The 17,249-nt window shown below is 49.8% G+C and overlaps 1 protein-coding gene across 17 annotated transcripts in view; it reads right to left on the bottom strand.

Annotated features, from left to right (window-relative positions):
• DLG4 (discs large MAGUK scaffold protein 4) overlaps positions 1 to 17,249 on the bottom strand; it is a 129,098-nt gene that overhangs the window by 27,404 nt on the left and 84,445 nt on the right. The window contains exon 1 of one of the 17 annotated variants that reach the window (XM_083472552.1): positions 11,875 to 11,982. The exons of 15 other annotated variants lie outside the window; for them this stretch is intronic. Coding sequence is in view for 1 of the 2 variants with exons in the window: in XM_083472547.1 (XP_083328673.1) it covers positions 11,138 to 11,227 (90 nt within the window). In the remaining variant the exon portion in view is untranslated. Of the gene's footprint in view, positions 1 to 11,137; positions 11,841 to 11,874; positions 11,983 to 17,249 lie in introns of those variants that run through there. One more of the 17 variants, XM_083472547.1, reaches the window with a different exon arrangement.

Consider the following 17,249-nt stretch of genomic DNA (forward strand, 5'->3'; position numbering starts at 1 on the left):
CAGAATGGCACTTTCACATTTTGCAAAGACCTAGAGGTTGAAAGGGCCAGGGGGAAAGACATTTAGCAGGGCAGAGGAATAATTAGGAACTATGAACCTCAGAAATAATGGTCCTGGGCATGTACAGAGCGCAGTTCCCTTACCAGTGAGGAATCTCTTCACTGAATAAGAGGATTCCACAGCACAACAGCATTCTGTGGCAAGGCTTCTTTTTATTGCTTATTGCTAAAATATTCACTTGATTTACTTCCTTGTTATGATTCCTAATAATGGTGACTGGTGATTTCTAAATACTGATTATTTCTTTACTTTATGTCATTTACATTCCTGCAAATTTGGGTTGGGGTCAGTGGCAATTTTATAAGATTATCAACAAACGCAGATGTTTGAGGAACCCTGACCTAAACCAAGAGACTCCTGGCTGCTGGTTCAGTTGCATCCTGAACTGCTTACACTCCACTCCTTTTCCAGGGAATCCAGGATCCAGGCCCCATCACCCTTTCCCCATTTGACTGCTTTTTGCAGAAAAGAAGCTTCTGTCAAAGAAGAGAAAATATAGATTTTTTAAAAAAATTAAAAGGAAGAGGCAATTCTTTTTAAAATGATTTGCTCCAAGTGGAGAGTGAAGCTTAGTGAGTTGATGAGGAAAGAATAGGTGGTCGCTGAGACAGTGGCGTAGCGTGGGTTGTCAGCACCCGGGGCAAGGCAAGTAATTTGCGCCCCCTAACCCGTGGATTTGCGCCCCCTAACCCCCAGATGTTGCACCCGGTGCGGCCGGCCCCCCTGCACCCCCCACGCTACGCCACTGCGCTGAGAGCAGACCCCCTGGGTTTTCTCCCCACCTTGAGGAGGGGTGGAACCAGGTGGGGGAATTTGAAGCCAGTTGAAATAATTAGGGTGTTGCAGGCTAGATGTAAGGAATTCCGGGGCCCTGGGCTCCTGGGACCCTCTGGGAAGGAAAGTGGCTGTGTCTAGCAGGTGAGGGCAGAGAGGATGCCAGGACGTCTGGGTCCCCTTGGGGCCTGTGGCATTACACGAGGAGTGGGAGGAAAGAGGGGGGAACTTCCTGTACTGTGGGCTCTGCCAGGTTGGCAGCTGCATGTGGGTGGCTGGGTAGAGGGAACTGTGTGGGAGAAGGCTTGTGGAAGAGCTGGAAATGTTCACACACGTGTGTGTGTGTGTGTGTGTGTGGCGTTGGATGATCTTTGCATGTGTTTGTCTCAGAGCATTAATGGCGTGCATGTGCATGAATCTGCGAGTGTGAGGAGAGGGAGAGAGAGAGAAAGGCTATGGCGTGGGGTTGAGCACAGTGATGCATGTTTGCAACGAGAGTCTGTGCTGGAGAGGGCAACGTGTGTGCATTTAGCTGCAGCTTGCTCGATTTGCATACAAGTGAGAGAGAAGGGAGAGAGAGAGAGAGAGAGAGAGAGAGAGAGAGAGAGAGAGAGATGCTGTATTCAGCAGTGCAGTTTGGTAATTTTAGACTTAATGGTACATAGGAAACTGCCTTGTGTGGAGTCAGACCATTGGAGTCCATCTAGCCTACACTGAGTGCCAAAGTCTCTCCAGAATTTCACACAAGAGCTTCTCTAACCCATACCCAAAGATGATGATGATAATAATAAAAATGCTTTTATTATTTGTACCCCACCCATCTTACTGGGCTGCCCCAGCCACTCTGGGCAGCTTCCAACATATATAAAAACATAATGGAACATTAAACATTTTTTAAAAACTTCCTGAATATGCCATCAAGATTGAACTTGGGCCCCCTTGCATGCCGAGCAGATGCTCTGCCACTGAGCTAAGGAGCTTCCCTTCCAGAAGCGTGCTTTGGCTTGCTTTAATGACTACAGAACATGACTAGTGAAGCTTGAGACAGACCACCTGGTCAATCAAGCTCAGCACTGACTGGCAGCAACTCTCCCAGATTTCAGATGGGGAACATTCCCAGCCTTACCTGGGATGCTAGCAATCAAACCTTGGATCCACTGCATGCGAAAGTGAGGCGCCACCTCCTTTAGATGATGATATGTAGTAACTTCAACATGCGATATGAAAACCCTCACTGCTCATTCTGCCCCACGGGGCCCTGGACTTCTGACCCCAAAGCCCCACCTTAATAGCACCACCACGTGCATTTACGTGACAAGACGTCTGCATTTTCGCTATGTTTAATTTCCTCCAAGAAGCTCAAGGTGGCAAACTCGGCCCTCATTTTATCCTCACAACTATCCTGCGAGGTAGGCTGAACTGAGAGGCAGTGACTGGCCCAAGGTCACCTAGTGAGCTTCATGAGGCTGAATGGGGGATTTGAACCCTGGTCTCCTAGGTCCTGGTCTGATAACGCACTAACCGCTACACCACACTGGCCCACATTGAAATGTATGTCACACAGCAAGTAAGTCGGATCACCTATGTCATGAAATGGGAATTGTCTACAAAATGCAGCGAGCTCCGCAATCAAGCTGCACAGATGGAGAATCTGGCACAGGGAACAGAGCTCTTTATCTTTGAAATCACAGGTTTCTTTTCTTTTTTAAAAAACCAAGTTCCTAGCCCCTAAGAATAGGTTTCTTTGTTGCATCTGAAAATTTGGGGGCTGAGGAGGATTGCAGGGGGGGGGGGCTGAGAACACTTCAGCACCTTGGATAGCACTTTGCTCCTTCCCATGATCTGCAGTAATAGAATAAATTATGCCCAAACATGCAAACACAGACTTAATCGGCATACATTATACAGGACATTTAGCTGTGAATGGCGCAGAATAACGCAGAGACGGAAGATATGCAATCTTAGATACCAGGGTACTGCTGATGTTGAACTGTCTACAGCGTGTGTGTATGTGGGTTCAGGAAAGTAGACATCTAAACAGACACAAACAATCCACATGCAAAACCAGGAGACATGTAAGCCACAAACAGGAAGCCCACAGATGTTTGGCTCATACAAGGAGCATGCAAACGGCACAGATCCTCAAGCAAAGCACGGCCCCCAAGGCACTGAACATGAAATACACATCGCCTGTAAATTACTGCAACCAGGCAACAACACAGCGCACACTTACTCCAAAGAAGAGTTGCGTTGCTGCACAAGAGGCCACGTCTCCCTGCTCCACACCAGCACACAACCAGTGACGCACACTGCACCAGCACAGCACACTGGGCCACAAGGTGCACTACAAACGCATGGCCCTGAGAATGAGAGGCATTGTGTGGCTCCCCAACCGACAGCTGCAAAGAGGCTGAGCGCACAAGAGGCGAAGAACGCCCACACACACACAGTCCCAACGAACACCGGCCATGCCACAAGAAGCCGCGGGCACACAGCTGAACAAACATGGTGCCGATATCAGGAGAAGATGGCGTCAACACAAGGACACCTAGGTCTCCAAAGCTCTGTGTTCAGGAATCTTGTGCATCCCTAAGTCACACACACCTGCGAGGCCTATGCTGCAAATCTGATATGAACCTTCACTGCCACCCAGCTTTTTTGGGGACTATGAATCCCATCAGCCCTGGCCAGTACGGTTTGAAGATTTGTTTTCATGAATCTCAGGGTGAGGCGAGAGATGAGCTATGCTAGATATTATGTGTAAGTGGAGGCTGTGCTGGATGTCACATGTAGGCCAAGACTAGGAAGTGCAAAGCATACTAGTATTGCTCTTCGGATGTTGCTAGATTACAACTCCCATCACCCCTGATTATCCCTGCTGTAGAGTGACAAAAGAAGGGCTAAAGGGCATTTAAAGCAACCTGCTGGCTGAAGCTGATGGGAGTTGCGGTCCAAAGCAACAGGAGAATGCTGTCTCAAGCAAAAAATAAAAAATAAAATCAGTTTGGTCTAGATCCTCCAGAAGGGATAAACCTGTATCTAATTAATACCACTTTCAACTTGCAAATGGGGAGTTTCACAACTGAATATTCCTCTGCACAGAAAGTTCCTGCTGTGTAAAGGTAACTAGCTTCTTAGGGGAAGGCTATGCTGGAATACTTTTCCCTGACACGCTAAGCTTCTGCATGCAGGGATTTGCTGGTAGGTGTTTGGTTTTTTACACATAGGTGTTCAGCTACATGAGGCCGCACACAGTTTAACCATCTCCCTGAGAACTGGAAGCTTAGATGCAGCACTCTCTGCAGCTCACAGATGCGCATGCATGCGCACACACACAGATATATATAATTGGAGGATGCACCAGCACAAGATAACCAGCCTCTTAGGGAAGGGCTACGCTGGAACACTTCTCCCTGACACACTAAGTTTCTACATGCAAGGATTTGCTGTTATTTGTTTACACAGCGAAGTTTTCTACTGTGTTTGAGATGCCACTGGTGACACACAGGTTAGCCACACACACACAAAGATATACCAGGAGGGTGCACCAGCACAACACACAGACGGTACGCGCATATATTATAGTTCAATTACACCAACAGCTTAAAAGTACCAGAAGAGAAAAGAGATTGAATGCCTCTTAATGCAGACCACAGGAGCTAATCACGATGAAGTCAGTATTGAGGTCAGCGGTGGGTGAAGGAAACCCCTTTATGTTAAAAAAAAAAACCTGCCCAAGGAACTGATAAAAAGCCATATAGATACCCCTGGCAGTTACATTCAGCTGACCAGAACCATTAACCATTCTACGGTCAGTACCCACAGCCATAATCCTCACATTCAATTTATCTTTTTTTAAAAAAATGAAAGTAGGTAAAAGCCAGCCAGAAATCCCTTCTCACCTCACCTGCACATTCCCGAAGATGGACGGGGAGCTCTGCAGCTTCGCAGGAGAAAAAGCATTCTGAACATGCTCAGAAGTGTCCTACTGTGCAATCACATTTTCTAGGGCTTTCATTTTAAAACCAGGGCAGGCCGGAAGAGAGCAAACAGGGGGAATCAGGGCTGCAGGGTCTGCCATGCGGAAGGAAAGCTGACCATGTGGAGATCAGGGGCAGGGCGGCCGACACCCTTCCCCCCATGTGGCTGTGCTTTTTGGGCCACGGGGAGGCCCAGATTTGAAGGAGTTACATCACTCTGGCAGCATCCAAGGTCGGAGAAGAAAACTCAAGAGGGACCTTTCGTTCCCAGCCTCCTCTCCCCCTCTCCCCGGCTGCACCGCCCTCTAGAAACACCGCCCCCTGGATCTCCTGGGGGTGTATTTTTAAAAAGTCTTTCTGCCCGCAACCCACTTTTTCCTTCTACGGAGAGAAGAACAGCGGGGAGGGGTGGGGAGGCAGTAAATCCGCTTCGCTCCAAACGGAGCCTTGGCATGAATTATTTACAGCTGCTAATGAGGGCTGCCTTGTTCTGTTCTGAAGACATGACAAGTTTCATTTCATTTCATTAACTTTTTTTTTAATGGTAGCCTCCCCCCCCCCTCTGGTTACCCCTCCACCCACCCGTCTATGCCAGCAGCAGCTGCTGCATCAAAAGCTTTGTATAAAACGGCTACCTCCACCCCAGAGGAGACCTGCATGGCAGCTGCAGATTCTCTTACGAGGATCCAACGTAAAGTGGATTGGGAAAGGTTTTTTTTCCTCATTTTCTCCCGGCACTAGAACTTGCGGACATCCAGCGAGGCTGAACGCTGGAAGATTTGGGACGGATAAAAGGAAGTCTTCCTTCGTGCAACGCATGGTAAAAACTGTGGAACTCACTCGTGCAGGAGGCAGTGGCGGCCCCAAACCTGGATGCCTCTAAAAGAGGATTGGACACAAAAGCTGTGCTCTGCTGTCACAGTTGGAGGAAGCCACACTTTTGAATACCAGTTGCTGGAAACCACAGGAGGGTGCAAATCCTGCTTCCAGGTTTCCCATGGGCATCTGGTTGGCCAGTGTGAGAACAAGATGCTGGACTAGATGGCCACTGGCCTGATCCAGCAGGCTTATCTTAAAGGTAAAGGTAAAGGGACCCCTGACCATTTGGTCCAGTCATGAACAACTCTGGGGTTGCGGCGCTCATCTCGCTTTATTGGCCGAGGGAGCCGGCGTACAGCTTCCAGGTCATGTGGCCAGCAGGACTAAGCCGCTTCTGGCAAACCAGAGCAGCACACGGAAATGCTGTTTACCTTCCTGCCAGAGAGGTACCTATTTATCTACTTGCACTTTGACGTGCTTTCAAACTGCTAGGTGGGCAGGAGCAGGGACCGACGCGGGGATTCAAACCGCTGACCTTCTGACCAGCAAGTCCTAGGCTCTGTGGTTTAACCCACAGTGCCACCCGCGTCCCAGTAAGGCTTATCTTACTGAACAAATAAATCCAAAGCCTTCTGCTCTCACCCCTGAAAGAGGCTGCATATCAGAATTCCAAATAAGCCAGCACTCCAGCACTGACGGTCACTAAAGTTCTAGTTCTCATTAAGGCAGCTGGTCAACTTCAGTCTCAGCACCTGGTTCTCATGATGATAAGTCCTTGCATGATGGTTCCTTTGTTCCCCCCCCCCAAAAAAAACCAGAAAAATAGGCAGGAATTCTCCCCCTCCCTGCCCAACGTAATTTTTCTGCGAAGGGACTTTGAGGAGACAGAGGTATAGCCCCCACACAAGTTGACTGTCTTCAAGCAAACTATCATTCATTCATTTGGTCACTTATGCTGGCGTTACTTATCCCACCTTTCCTCCAAGGCGCTTAGGATGGAATACAGCTCTGCTCCATTTTTATCCTCAAAAACAACCCTGTAAGGTTGGCTAGTAGGGTAAAAGAGAGAGAGAGCACACCTGGCCCAAGGTCACTTTATGGCTGAGTGAGGAATGGAACCTAAATCTCTCTAGTTCTAACTCGATACTCTCCAGTGTTCCATGACACGGACACCCTTAAGATGTTCACAGACTACAGGCCCCACCAGCCCCAGCCTCAGGGTGGCCAAGGATGATGGGAGTTGAGACCCTTAGAGTGTGTGTGTGTGTGTGTGTGTGTGTGTGTGTCGGAAACACACACAAAATCTTCAGCCACAACTTCCTGCACTAGGCCCTCATGGCAGCTTTCCTGTTCACAAATTTAACTGATGCAATCTCAGGAAAGGTATAAAGGAGGAATAACTCTGATTCATCTCTGAATGGAAGCCCTTCTGAGTCCTGAAGGGTCTCTGGCAGAGAGGGGGGAGAGCTTTTCCCCATCACCTCCTACTTGATGCTTTTATTATTCAAACAACAACAGCAACCCTGGAGATGCAGGAGATTTTTAAAAGAAGCATTTCTTTTTTAAGAAAATGGATAAACCGTTTGATCTAAAAAGCTCTCCAAACTACGTGCAGATAAAATTATAGGTAAAAATATAGCTGAAACCCACAAACCAGTTAAAAATATATAAAGAATTACCACTGTTAAAACAAGCAAACAAAATCAATTTATATTTATAAAAATATAAGTAACAGAAACATGTGTCCAGATTAAACCTTGGAATCAGTGTTCAAAACTCCCGTTGTTCTAGGCACATTTTGTGACAGGGAATTTCATTAGAGTGAGCAGTTTCTGAGCTCTGGGCGCAGTACTGCCTAAGATTTCAGATTAAAACTGCAGAGTGGAAGGAAAGGAGGACCTTTTTCTGCCTCCCCACTTCCAGCTACTCTCTGAAGAATGGAGAAGAGACCCTTTTAAGAATATTAGGGGGGTGGGCAGGGAAGGACTAGAAAAACGAACATAATATTTTAGCTGCCGTTCATTCGTTTTCAGCTTTGTATTCTTGTTATTAAAAAAGTGTGCCTAGACATTCCGTTGCTGTGCCCATAACCTAGGTTTAAGTGCCATTGAGCTCCTAGCTTTCATATCCCAGTTTCGAACACTGCTTGGAATATCAGAAGGTGCCTTATACAAAGTCAGAACCTCTCGTCCGCCCAGCTCAGTATTGCCAATTCTCACTGGGTTTCAGACAGGGGACGTTCCCAGCCCATACTTGAAGACACTGCCGGGAACTGAACCTTGGACCTTCTAAATAAAAAAATTCCTTCCAGTAGCACCTTAAAGACCAACTAAGTTAGTTCTTGGTATGAGCTTTCGTGTGCATGCACACTTCTTCAGATATCTGAAGAAGTGTGCATGCACACGAAAGCTCATACCAAGAACTAACTTAGTTGGTCTTTAAGGTGCTACTGGAAGGAATTTTTTTATTTTGACTATGGCAGACCAACACGGCTACCTATCTGTAACTTGGACCTTCTGAATGCAAAGCAGCTGCTCTACCACTGAGCTACAGCCCCACCAGCACTGTAAATTTTGGATACCAGTTTAAAAAGACATGGCTTCCTGTGAATATTTCCGGGAGCTGTGGTTTGTTAAGGGTGCTGAGAATTGGGACGAGACCTCTATTCCCCTCCCAAAGCTACAATCCTCAGTGTTCCCAGGGAAGTGGGATGGACGGTGAAGCCACGCTGGGATTTGTAGCTCTGTGAGCGGAACAGGGGTCTCCTAACAACTCTCGGCACCCTTAACAAAGTTTCCAGGATTTTGCGGGGGAAGCCATGACTGTTTAAAGAAGAATGACACTGCTTTAAAGGTATAGTGCAGAAGGAATCTAAAGTAATAGGAATCTAAGAAGCTGCCTCAGACCCTTGGGGTTCATCTAAGGCTGTATAGTCTACACTGACAAGCTGTGGCTCTCCAGAGTCTTGGGCAGGGGACATTCATTCACAGCCCACCCGGGAAATGCCAAGAACTGAACCTGGAGCCTTCTGCATGCAAGGCAGCTTATCTGCCAGAGTTCTGACCCCTCCTTCCTTCCTCATTTCCCCAGTCCTCTGATTACTCTACAATTGCCATAGGAGAGGGGAGCATTATCCACATGTCACAACATCAGCACCAGCTCTAAGGCTCAGAAAGAGAACGTAGGGTTAGCTATATAAAACTGGGTGGGGTGAGAGGTTGCATCCCAAACAAGGGTCTCCTATGTCAAGATGGCTGCATTTTAAAGTGGCATTCAGAGGGCACCAATACCCCCCTCAAAAAACCCTCACAGCTGTCCCTGCACCCCATAAACAAGCAGGTAGACCCCTGAATTCTGCTCAAGTCATGGGCAACAGTTGTGCCAAGGGCCAAATTCCTAGCTCCAGCAGGCAAAAGGCCTCCTTTAAGGACGGCTGCCCTTCTCCCCCCACCGCACACACACATCTCCACAGAGCAGGCCTTCCGCAGCTGCGTCCATCCCCCTGCCAGGCGATGCAGCAATCCCAGGGAAGGTCTGCCAAGGCAAATTGGGGGCCTTTAATCTTCTAAATGCACCCTCCTTCGGGATCCAGAGCCGGCCCTGCCAGCTGGGCATGGAGGGATCTAGAAAAGGCCACGACAACAGGAGGCAATGCAGTTTCCAGAAGGAACATGGTGGTGCTGGCCGCTGCAGTCTTGCGAGGAGCCTTGTGGGGGGGGGGGAGCCTGGATAGGGAGGATCTAAATTAAGTTGGGATGGGGACGACACAACTGGCTGTAGTCCTGATAGGCAGGGTCAAGCTGGGGCAGCAGAGCCTAGTTTGGGGGGTGGCAGCCCAAGGATGAGTGTAGCACACAGGGATCAGACGCTAGGATTCATTCACCTTTTTTTTTAACAACTGCAATGCTTCTACAAAAAGGGAATAGAGGGGAAGGGTGGCTCTCCCCCCCCCTTATTAAAAAGCAAAGCACACAAAAAACAAACTGAACTGATCAGGAACCCAAGTCATGAAAGTCCTTCTTCACTCTCCCATTCATAACTCAGGAAAATTTACAGTATAAACACTGACGCCATCTGTCTATAAAGCTGACGCACAACCTCCCCCTCCCCTGCTCCCCCAACACACTCATATATATACACACACTGCTTACTTCACATAGATCCCAAAGGGAACTGAAAGGGCTGACAGCCCTCTAATCCTGACCCTCCAATATTCCTGGCCAAAGGACTACTCCCCACCCCCACCCCAAATCATCCACCCCTAGATAATTATCTGGGAGATGACCTGAGCTTTTCCTGGGGGTATCCCTTGCAACCCACCCACATCCAGTCAGACGCACATATAAATACCCTGCACCCCAATATTCTGTTGTCCAGAGCACAAATTTTCATCTTCTATCCTTTCCAGAAAAATCCCAGTCATGGTTAGTTTATTCACAGACCCTCCCACCCCACTTTGAGTTCCAGATGAGATGGGCCTTCTGAAGAACATCTACAGCCCCTCATGACCCACACCCCCAATGCCCTGACTATCATGAAGCCCCCTGCCCCCACTATTTCAGCCCCTCTTAATCTCCTTGCATTCCAACTCAACCACAGGGACACCCCTCCAATACAGACTTTCCAGAACCCCAAGGCTCTGCTAAGACCCTCAAATGCTGCCCCACTCCTGACTTTTATCTCCTTCCCAGCCATCTTATCCTGCACCCCCGGGAATCCTTGTATCATTTGTTGGGGGGGGGACGGATTTTAAGGACAAGGCCATCTATGGGTCTGGGCCCAGAGCGAAGAGCCAGATGGGCTGAGAGGAAAAGGACGTTCTGCCTTGTGTCTGTTCCCACCCACCCACGCAGACAGAAAATCATTTGTTTACCCCAAAGCCACCCCCATGCCGCCCCATGGAGCTCAGACCTCCCAGAGAACCCAGGAGTCCGGGTTACCACCCACTCACTCGCTGTCTTGCAACCCAATCAACCCCAGGAGAAAATAAAAAATTCACCTCCCCTCATTAGCCTAGGAGTCCTGGCTCCCTTCCCACAGGCACACCTCCCCCTCAGCCCCCCCCCAACCCAGGAGTCCTAGGTCCCACGTTGCCCCTTTTCACTGTCCTCTGAAGTCCCTATCATGTCACACCCCGTCTCTCCCCCTTGCGCCTAGAACTCTGTCTCCCCCCCCCCAAAAAAGTACCCTGTTCCTTCCTCAAACCAATTTCTTACTTTCCCCCACCACAAACTATCTGGCTTGTACACCCCCCCCTCAAAATACAAGCTGCAGCCCTAGTGGCTTTGAACCATGCCCCACTTTTTAACCCCAAACTCCACAGTGACCCCTAACTCCACCCTTTCCCCTCCTCCAGCCCCCTCACTATTCCTCCCTGCTGCTGATACGCCCCTCCCAAGCAAAACTGAGATTTCTCTCCCTCCCCATGTTCACCCATCCCACCCACTCCCATGCCATGACAGGGGTGCTCCCCCTCCAGCCCGCTCCCCCCCCAAACCCCGTACCGTGAGCAGGTGCCTTTGCCTCTTCGCCTTCCGGACGTTGCTAATAAACCTTCGCCCCATTTTCTTGGCATACCACACGGACACAAACATGATGCCCCCTGGGGCGACGCTCCAGAGGGTGGCAGGAGGGTATAGAAACAGGGAGAATGCCCCCTTCAAGTTCTTTGTATACCTCCCCCAATATTTTCCTTTTAAGACCACCTAAACTGGCAGAGCAAGACCAAAATATATTTTAGGGGAGGGGGAAGGGGTTTTAAATTCACCAGGCAAATATTAGGGGAAAGGGGGCATTGTTCCCCCCTGTGCCCCCTTTCTCTCGGCTCCCCTCTGCCAGGATGCAGACCCGTCTCTCTCTCTGGATGGGGTGGGGGGCACAATGTCCCCCTCTGGCAGAAGGAGGTGGAAGGAGCAAGCAGGCTGCTTAGGACCTTCCCGTCTTCACCACCATCATCATGCCACCCTCACGCTCTCTGCCTCCTTTTCGCTTGCTCCCCGTCAGGTGGACGGAAAAGATGCAGGGAGGGAAGCCAAACAATCTCCCTCTCTCTGTGTGCTCAATGGGCCAGAAAGAATTCAATGAGAAGGGGGGGGGTGGAGAAGAAGAAAAAAGAGGGAGGGGGAAGGAGGAGGGGGAGGGAAGGAAAAGAAAAACAGGTGGAATAGGAAATTTCCACCGAGGGAGGAATAGATCTGGAGGCCAGCGGATGGATGGATGCCGGTAATCCCTCTCCGCTCACCTCTGGGGGGACCACCGATGGGCAAGGGGCCCGATCCACCCCGGCGAGAAAGCACTGTTTGCACCCCTCCCTTCGGGGCTAAAGGCTGTTTGTGACTCCCAGCATCCCTGAGCTTCTCTCTGCCCCCCCCCCACTCCACACACACACACACACACACACTCACGCAGACTGCCTCCCCCCTCTCTCCTTCGCTCGCAGCGGATGGCGAGGCAGACGGCTGCCCAGATGGAGCCGGGTTCGGGTTCTACGTGCCTGATGGGGCCAAGGAGGCACGGCGGCGAAGAAAGGAGGCTTTTCCCTCTGGAAAGGATGGAGTCTTGCTATTCCTGCCTTGCTAGAAGGCAATGATCCCCCGCTCTCTGGTCCCGGGTGGTTGGGCTCAGGTTTGGCTTTGGGAGCGGGGGGAGGGAGGGAAAGCTAGCGGGGTTGAGGGGCTCCATCCCTCTTGAGCATCGTTCATCAGGCAGGCAGAAAACGGGAAAGGGGGAGGCACCTGGGCTTCCGGTGGGGGGGGGCGCTGGGGAAGGACGCCAGGACGCCTGGGTTCTCAAGAGAGCAGAGGAGGTTAGGGCAGAGGGGAGCAGGGAGGAGTTGGGGGAGAGCTGGGAGCTTGGGCTCTTAGGGAAGTGGGGGAGGCATATTATTATTATTCTAGGAGCAAGGTCTCCTGGATTCTTTGGGAAGGGAGAGCAAAGAGGCGAAAGGGCGAGAAGCAGGGAAAATCCGGTAATCTGGAGGGAGAACGGGGCACAGTGGGTTAACAAAAGAGATGTTCCAGAACCCCGGTCGCCTTGTTTCTCCTGGGCAGTATAGGGTTGGTGAGAGCCCAACCCCAGGTTTTCCGGATACAAAGTGGAGTTCTGCTTAGATTAGGACAAATGGGGAGGTGTGGGGGAGGGGAAGGGGCAGAACTCCTGAGTCCTGGAACAGAACGAGACCATGTCCTTGTGGAGCTGCAGGTGTCACGAGCAGCCACCAGGTGGCGCCCTTATCACGCTGAAAGGAGGCACTTTGGGGTGCTAAGCGACAATGGGGCTTTTCCTGGAGGCAGGGAGAAAGGAAGAAGAATAAGGGGCAGAAGGTGAAAGAAGTGGGGGAAATAAGAGGCCCCCTAGTTATCAGAGAAAGGGTTTTTGGAGGGGCCAGACACCTGCTTAAAAAGTGCAGGGATGGCGGAAACCTCGCCGCAGTGAGCTTTGCACAACCACGGCAGGCTCTCACTGAGCCCCAAGGATGCAGTTCTGCCGAAAAGACTCCGCTCAATATCCCTTGCTCAGGCCTGCCGCACAGCACCCCCTAGTGGCTCTTTCTCCCTCCTCCTCCTCCTCACGCCCTCTATCAGCCCTTGGTCTGGCGCTCAGGTTAATTGGATTGGGAGGAGGCGGCTTCTGTCAGGACAGGCCTCTTAGGTCACCTCTCTGATGGGATTAGAAGCACCACAGCAGTCCCCTGCGGAAAGGTGAGGGCGGGTGATCCGATGAGCCCCATGAGATCTGCGCCCACCACACCACATGCCAGGCCCGGCTCTGTCCCGGGAGGACCTCTCCCCACTCCAAAGAGAAGATGCGTTAGCAACCTTAAAAAGTCACAGTCCTACAGTTTAGGATAGGGCAAGTGTTGAAATAAGTAGTGCAGTCAGCTCCAGCCAACAGCTGTGGACACTGTGACTCTGGTGGGGAACCCACACGTCCAGGACCCCATGTTCCTATATTCTCTATAGGCCTCTTGAAGGGTCAGACAAGACAAGGGGGTTCTAAGGCTTAAAGCCAGCTGCAAGGACTAGATCGGGCCAGGGTTACAGTCCTGTGGGGTGGGGGAGGGAATGAAGAAGAAGAAGAAGAAGAAGAAGAAGAAGAAGAAGAAGAAGAAGAAGAAGTTGTTTTATTTATATCCCGCCCTCCCCAGCCAAAGCCGGGCTCAGGGCGGCTAACAACAATCAAATAATGCAACATTCTAAAAACATTTCATTATAAAAATTAATTAAAATCAAATTGATGGCAACCATTAAGCAAAAATTCTGTGCAGATTGCCAAAGGAGGGAGTCAGGCTGCGCCCTGACCAAAGGCCAGGCGGAACAGCTCTGTCTTGCAGGCCCTGCGGAAAGATGTCAAGTCCCACAGGGCCCTAGTCTCTTGGGACAGAGCGTTCCACCAGATTGGAGCCGCGGCCGAAAAAGCCCTGGCTCTAGTTGAAGAAGAAGAAGAAGAAGTTTTATTTATACCCCGCCCTCCACAGCCAAGACCGGGCTCAGGGCGGCTAACACCAGGTATAAAAACAATTGATTAAAATACAACTTAAAAACAAGATTGAAATGCAACATTAAAATGCAGCCTCATTTCAGTAGAAACTCAAATCAAAAACTTTTTGGGGATGAAAACGTCAAATCTTCACCAAGGCCAACTATCCAGACTGGTCCTAGATAGTTAACATACACCCCCCCCCCTTTATGTTGTTTCCATGGTTTAAAATGAAAGAAACAAAGGAAGCTGATACTGAGTCAGACTACTGGAGTCCATCTAGCTCAGAATTTCCCACTCTGACTGGCAGCAGCGGCTCTCCAGGGTTTCAGATAGGGAGTCTCCCCTAGCCCAACCCGGAGATGCTGTCGGGGATTGAAGCTGGGACCTGCACGCGAAGCAGATGCTCTGTCACTGAGCTGCAGCCAAATCCCCTAAGAATAAAGCAAGATTCTAGCCCTCATCGTTCAGAATGAAGGGCTGGAATAGAGAAGAACATGGGAAGCCAGGTCTGTCTAGCTCAGTCTTGTCTACATGGACCGGCAGCAGTGGCTCTCCAGAGATTCAGGCAGGGAGTCTCTCCCAACCCTACCTGGAGGTGCCATTGGGGATTGAACCCAGGACCTTCTGCACACAAGGCAGCTGCTCTGTCACGGATCTTACAGCCCACCCCACACCACCGCAAGGCTACCATGAGGCCCGCTTACTGGGGTGGCGTATGGTGGGGGCAGGGAGCCCCATTGCAACAAGATGAACTGTGGATGAAACCCCCCCCCCCCATCTCTTCTGCCAAGTCATCCATGCTTGGCTCTCACACACACGGCTGTTAGGGGGTGGCTGAGCCCCATAGATTCTGCACCAGACCCAGATCTCCTTCACCTTCTTCTCCTTTATTAAACTTTTTTTTTAAAGAAGCTTTGCTTACAGGGGAGCTGAGCCCCCAACAAAAGGTGAGACTCCAGACCCTCAATTTGCAGAGAGGGGTCAATACACAGAGTCCTGGGACCAGAGAATCTGATTTCCTCTTATTTCCTTCAAATGTGTGTGATTGCATACATACATTTGAATTAGCAAATGCAAGTAATTTGTGCCATGGACCTGGGCTTAGAGTCTTTGAAAGACCTAGCAGCACTTCCTACCCTCACCCCGCCCCAAACCTCTTGGATTCTGGTATATCCTCTTCCAACCTCCTGCAAGAAATTCTGCCCCACACCCAAGTGCCTCGGTTCCCGTTGGCCTCTGCTAGGAGGCTTCCTCTCCCACCGCCCCCTGCACCCAGAAGAGTTTGACTAACAAAAGGGTCTTGAATTCTCCATTGAAGGTTTATTGGTTGCCATTATCATTACTAGAATTAATTTATTAATTGTCTTCTAACCCACCGTCTCAAAGCAATTTACATATAAGGGAATTAAAATCGTTCATAGTAAAGATTTATCCAGCTGTGAGAGACAGTTTTAGGGTTTTATACCACAACTAAAGGCATTATCGTGTCTGTAGGAAGTACAAAATCGGTATATTTTAGAGCAAGGGACAGGTTCTCGAAAAGTTCTACTCTACCCCACAGCTCCCTGGGTCTGCTTGTGAGCAGTCACAAAATGGTGGTGCAAGGGGCAGAGTCAACCACAAAATGGCGACATCTGGAGAATAGGTACAATATAGGCTGGTAAACACTGATAGCATTTTCTGCGGCTGTCTAATCCCTCTGAGGTAATGGCTTAACTCTTTGGTGTAGCAGTTTCCTTGTGGCAGGGAGTTCCACAGTCCAGCTAAGTAGAGACTTTAGCTCTGGAGGCATCGGGAAACAGCTTCCACATTTTAGGCAGAATTTCCTGATCCTGAGTCTTTCAGACTGGGCATGCCCTCCCATTTAATCTGCATCTCATTTGATCGCACCAAAGGTTGGGGAAGCTGTGGGCACATTACATTAAACACAATCCATATCTCTCCCGTACCTATCCTGTCATTTCTTAGGAAATACTGCATTTTGACACATTTCCCTCCAAACCATTTTCAATCTGAATTGAGAAAAAGACCTAGCTGAATTTTAAGAGAGTAACCAGTGCACAGTTGTAGAATGGAGGAATGGGACCCTGTGGCCTTCTAGACATTGCTGGTCTCCCACCTCCCAGCAACCCCAGAAGTCAGCATGGCCACGGGCCAGGGATGGTGGGAGCTAACAGTCCAACAACACGTGGGAAATCACAGGTTTGGCTTGAAAGGATCAGCATCTAATGGATCCTTTTTGGCTTTACACTTTCCCTCCCTGCCAGTTAACACCAGTGCTTATCAGCCATCGCTGCAGTTAACTTGCACCTTACTCCCATCCCGAAGTGCCTGTTTCTTTCATCGCTCATCCCTGCTCATTTTACTGTCATAAGAACATAACAGCATTAGAAGAGTCCTGCTTGATCAGGCCAATGGCCCGCCTAGTCCAGCATCCTTTTCTCACAGTGGCCAGCCTGTGAGAAACTTGCAAACGGGATCCAAGCACAAGAGTCCTCTCCAGCTCCTGCCGGTTCCAGCACCGTCATGGCTAGTAGCCATCAACAGCGCTCTCTCCACGAATTTGGGGATACGGTATAGGGGATTCACTCCATTCCTTCTATCATTTTGGTTGCCCTTTTCTGGCCTTTTCTTCCTCTTATAGCAGCTTCCTTTTCTTATACCCTTCTTCTCTATTCCCAGTTTGGTATTACAGTAAGCCCACAACTTATGAGGTTGTTATTATGTTCCAGGGATCACACCTAAAGCCAAAATTGTGTATAGTCAAAACCCATTGAGTTCAATGGAGGGAGGGGGGAATCGCCAAAGTCATTTTTCCCGGAACCCCAACCCCTTTCCGCCTCTTTTTATTTTAAAATTTGCCACATGCATAAAGTCGAAGGTGCACAAGTTAAATGCACGTAAATTGTGGGCTGGCTCACTGTATTACTTTTAAAAAAAATTTACGCTGTTATCTCTCTTCATCGTCCATCTTTGCCTGCTACAGATCCACTCTCACCTCATGCTCTAACTGTCCTCTCCCGTGCGCCTATGCGCTGTGCATGTGAGGAGCTGCTGCTGCTGCTGCTAGTGTCCCTCCTGTCAAAAGACTACTGCATGACCATGGGGCAGACTGCAGTGCAGAGGCTCAATGGT

Source organism: Podarcis liolepis (genome assembly GCF_965112155.1).
Source record: "Podarcis liolepis genome assembly, chromosome: 13".
Taxonomy (NCBI): domain Eukaryota; kingdom Metazoa; phylum Chordata; class Lepidosauria; order Squamata; family Lacertidae; genus Podarcis; species Podarcis liolepis.